This window comes from Alosa alosa, chromosome 2 (genome assembly GCF_017589495.1).
Source record: "Alosa alosa isolate M-15738 ecotype Scorff River chromosome 2, AALO_Geno_1.1, whole genome shotgun sequence".
In the NCBI taxonomy this organism is placed as follows: Eukaryota; Metazoa; Chordata; class Actinopteri; order Clupeiformes; family Clupeidae; genus Alosa; species Alosa alosa.
Window position 1 is genome coordinate 34,733,606 of NC_063190.1, and position 5,000 is coordinate 34,738,605.

The window sequence follows — 5,000 nt, forward strand, 5'->3', positions numbered from 1 at the left end:
ACACGACACGCATTACACGCACAACGCTATCAATGCACACGCACAACACACACACACAATACCACACACACACACACACACACACAATAACACACAATACACAAAACACAAACACACACACACAATACCCTCAGGATGTGAAATTGCTGAGGGAGTATTGCAGTAGTGGCAGACTAGTCTGAGCGGCACATTTTTTATGTGTGATGGTGACAGACCATGAACACTGGCGGAGAGAGGGGGAAGAGAGGGGGATGAAGAGAGGAGGAGAAGCGAGAGGGGTGAAGAGAGGAGGGGAGGAGGAGTCTTTGGAGTTCCAGCGGCCTGTCGTCTGCCATTTGTTTCAGTTAGCACGGAGTGTGTGTGGCTGTCAGATGACCGCCCACTGGATCTGAAAGTTCAGTCAATTGCAAAAGTCGCTCTTTACACACAGACTTGTATTATGTGTTTTTTATTTTTTTGGGGGGGCCGGGAATTATTCAAGGGTCCATTATCACCAGAGCTAGAGGGAGTGGACAGCCCTGTCACTGCCACTGCTGCATACAGGGCCAATTAGGATTACCCCGGCTGGACACCACTGGGCCATCAGCAGAGGAGCCCGCGAGGGGCAACAGAATGCAGAGAGTGACACTCAGGGCTGTGGAATATGGTAGAGTCTCACACATCCCTCAGGGCTGTGGAATATGGTAAAGACTCAACAGACACAGCATTGATCTAGCCCTGTGCTGATGCTGGTCTGTCCTGTTTTTTGCTCTAATCTAGCCTGTTTCGCCTCCCCTGGCCTCCATGTATGATCTTGGATCTTCTTCAGAGCGTTTGGGGGCAGATCTGCTGCTTATCTGACCCACAGGCTTCTGCCCACAGTTGCTCTCATCTGTGTGAAAAGGACACTGACAGGCCTAGAGGGTCATCTGGCTTTTGCTTCCTTTTGGTTGAATGTCACTGCTGGAAACTGGCCACTTACGCCCTATTTCTCTCTCTCTGTGTGTGTGTGTGTGTGTGTGTGTGTGTGTGTGCGGATGCAGATGACCCAAGAACAGTGCCCTCATAGGAACAATGTCCAGAGCTCAGAGACACCACAGGTCTACAAGCTGGGATTTACGGGCTGGAGGAAGTGCTGTTTTATTTTTTCGCCAGGTTCTCCTCCTGATGATCTCTCATCCTGGTCAACCTCGCCCTCACCATCTGGATCCTCAAGGTCATGAACTTCACCATCGTAGTGGACCCTGTTCACGCTCACGCACACAATAATACGCACACAATAATATACACACACACACGCGACACGCACGTACACGCACACACACACGCACGTACACACGCATTATGCCTTCTTCTCTTTTCTTTCTCTCCTTCTTCTTCCTCTCTTCTCCCTTATTCTTCTCTTCTTTCTTCTCTCCTCTTTCTCTTTCTTCTTCTCTCCTCTCTTCTTCTTTTCTCCTCTCTTCTCTTCTCTTTTCTCCTCTCTTCTCTTCTCTTTTCTCCTCTCTCTTCTTCACACAGTCATTCTGCCAGTCAGTCTTTAGTAGTTAGTCAATCCATCACTTCCACAGTCATTCTGCCAGCCTATCTTTTATAGTTAGTCAATCCATCACTTCCACAGTCTGAAGCTCATTCACTGTCTCACTGTTTCTCTCTCACACACACACACATACTCTCTCTCTCTCGCACACATACACACACACACACACGCACACACACACACGCACACACACACACATACACTATCTCTCTCTCTCACACACACACACACACACACTTAATCTTCATTTGACGGAGGTGTGGGTTTGGGTGTGGGTGTAGCTGCCATTTAGTTTGTTTGATAGCGCTCCCTGAAATCACCCCGTGTAGCGCAGCTGACGAACAGGACAGGACAGCACACACTGCAGGGGTCTCGCTCAAGTGCAGAGTGAGAGGGTGTGTGTAAAGTACAGATGTGTGTGGTTTATTTTTTTTTATCTATCTATCTATCTATCTATCTATCTATCTATCTATCTATCTATCTATCTATCTATCTATCCATTTATCTATCTAATGCATTTAGTATACATGTGACGTGCAGTGTAGTCATGCTGTTATCTTAGTCTGTGGGCTCCTTTGTGTCAACACTTGACTAGTGTGTGTTGTGTTACAGTTTTTCTCAGTCGCTTTGGTGCTTTTCTCACATCACTATTAACATTTGCACAGCAGTTAGTGCATTTCTCAAAACAATTAGTACAAACTGCAAAACCTAGTGGATAACCTGCAAAAGCACGTCACTTGCTCAAAATGAATAGTCCATTCCTCAAAAGCAGGTATTCATGTCAATGAAACTGTCAGTGTCATCAAAATGAGAAGTCTTGACACCATCGTTAATGAACAAGATAGTCAAATGGCTTTGTCATGTTTTCATTATGACAGTTCTCTCAGTGTTTTCCAATGCAAAAAAAGGTCAGAACTCGGTGACACTACCTGAACATGCTCAAGACAGCACTATACAGTACTTGTACAGCCATTTTGAAAAACTACAGTAAAAGTTACACATTGCTGTAGTTAGGTGAGTGAGTACAAGACACTGAATACGCACATTTTTTACTGTATGCTCTTTGCAATTCTACAGCATTGTGACAGAATTTGATAACTAGTTCAACAATTTTGTATGTAATGACTCAAGCAATGAAATGAAGACTATTAGTTTCATTGGGAACGACTATTCAGCATTCATAAGTATAGTTAATTTTGACTGACATGACATAAGCAAATGATAATGTTAAAAAACAGCAGAGAATTGTATCAAAGCAACCGATACATGTCCAAAAGTATTTGCAATTTGTTCAGAGGAAGGAGAAATTGCTACTATGATGTGCACAAATGACTAAATGTTGTGGAGGTTGAACTAATAGTTATGAGAATTTTCATTCTGATCTGAAAAAAGCACCAAAGCGACTGAGAAAAACTGTAGTCAGTGGAATCCATTTGACTAGTGTGTGTGTTGTGTTAGTCAGTGGGCTCCATTTGACTAGTGTGTGTGTTGTGTTAGTCAGTGGGCTCCATTTGACTAGTGTGTGTTGTGTTAGTCAGTGGGCTCCATTTGACTAGTGTGTGTGTGTGTTGTGTTAGTCAGTGGGCTCCATTTGACTAGTGTGTGTTGTGTTAGTTGGGCTCCATTTGACTAGTGTGTGTTGTGTTGTGTTAGTCGGGGCTCCATTTGACTAGTGTGTGTGTTGTGTTAGTTGGGCTCCATTTGACTAGTGTGTTTGTTGCGTTAGTTGGGCTCCATTTGACTAGTGTGTGTGTTGTGTTAGTCAGTGGGCTCCATTTGACTAGTGTGTGTGTTGTGTTAGTCAGTGGGCTCCATTTGACTAGTGTGTGTTGTGTTAGTCAGTGGGCTCCATTTGACTAGTGTGTGTGTTGTGTTAGTTGGGCTCCATTTGACTAGTGTGTGTGTTGTGTTAGTCGGTGGGCTCCATTTGACTAGTGTGTGTGTTGTGTTAGTTGGGCTCCATTTGACTAGTGTGTGTGTTGTGTTAGTTGGGCTCCATTTGACTAGTGTGTGTGTTGTGTTAGTCGGTGGGCTCCATTGTGTCAACACTTGACTAGTACTTACTGTACATCTTGCACTCTTATGCTCTGCATTGTAGCTTGTATGTTATTCCTAAATGGATGGCTACATGAATAAATGTAAATCTAATCTATTCTAATCGAATCGAATCGAATCTAATCTGATCTAATCTGATCTAATCTAATCTAATCTATACTCATTCTAGACTATCAGGGCTCACTATCTTTACTCCTCTGATCCATGTGCATAGCATGCCTGTGTGTGTGTGTGCCGTGTGTGTCTAATCTAATCTGATCTAATCTAATCTAATCTATACTAGTTCTAGACTATCAGGGCTCACTATCTTTACTCCTCTGATCCATGTGCATAGCATGCCTGTGTGTGTGTGTGCCGTGTGTGTCTAATCTAATCTGATCTAATCTGATCGAATCTAATCTAATCTATACTCGTTCTAGACTATCAGGGCTCACTATCTTTACTCCTCTGATCCATGTGCATAGCATGCCTGTGTGTGTGTGTGTGTGCCGTGTGTGTCTAATCTAATTTTATCTAATCTGATCTAATCTAATCTAATCTATACTCGTTCTAGACTATCAGGGCTCACTATCTTTACTCCTCTGATCCATGTGCATAGCAAGCATAGCACCTGTATGGGGCTACTACTGCTGGCACCGAGTTCACTTGACCGAGTTCACGTCAGGCGAGTTTACTGTGTTGGGTTGATAAGCCAATAACAGCAATAACAGCAGCATGAAGAGGCGTTGTCTACTACTATTTGTACTAAATGTACTAAAAAACAACATAGAGAGAAAAATCAAAACCAAAGTAAAATCAAAACTAGACTAAAATCCAAATGAGAGAAAAATCAAAACATTAGATGCCATTGTGGAAGCCTTGTCTAGTGTGTCTATAGTGCAAGAGAGGATAATAGATACGCTTTAATGTGATTCTGTTAAGAACTAGAGGGGAACCAGTGAATGTTGTGCATAAATATTACATGAACAGATAAACAATCTCCATTTAGGGGAAGGTCTAAAAACGACAGAGAGAAAAAAAATCAAAAACAAGAGAAAAATCAAAACATTACATGTTTTTTTGCCAATCCCAGCACAAATAGATGCAGAGAGAGAGACATCCCAACAGCACAAATAGATGCAGAGAGAGAGACATTGAGAACAGAGCAGCCATATGACAGCCCTCAACAAGCCAGTTTTAAAAGCCACCTGGGCAGAATGGCCAAGGCAGACTGAGGCAGGCTAAGGGACTGTGTGTGTGTGTGTGTGTGTGTGTGTGTGTGTGTGTGTGTGTGTGTGTGTGTGTGTGTTGGCTGAGGGAGGCTAAGGGAGTGTGTGTGTGTGTGTGTGTGTGTGTGTGTGTGTGTGTGTGTGTGTGTGTTGACCGAGGGAGGCTAAGGGAGCGATCGCTATGCACAGGGACCCACTGGAACAGATTGTAGGCTGCA

General features: G+C 43.6%; 1 protein-coding gene across 1 annotated transcript in view; it reads left to right on the plus strand.

The window, feature by feature from the left end:
- sgcd (sarcoglycan, delta (dystrophin-associated glycoprotein)) overlaps positions 1–5,000 on the plus strand; it is a 275,148-nt gene that overhangs the window by 180,601 nt on the left and 89,547 nt on the right. Inside the window, 2 exon segments of the mRNA XM_048237559.1 lie at positions 1,023–1,116; positions 1,119–1,213. Coding sequence (XP_048093516.1) covers positions 1,023–1,116; positions 1,119–1,213 — 189 coding nt within the window.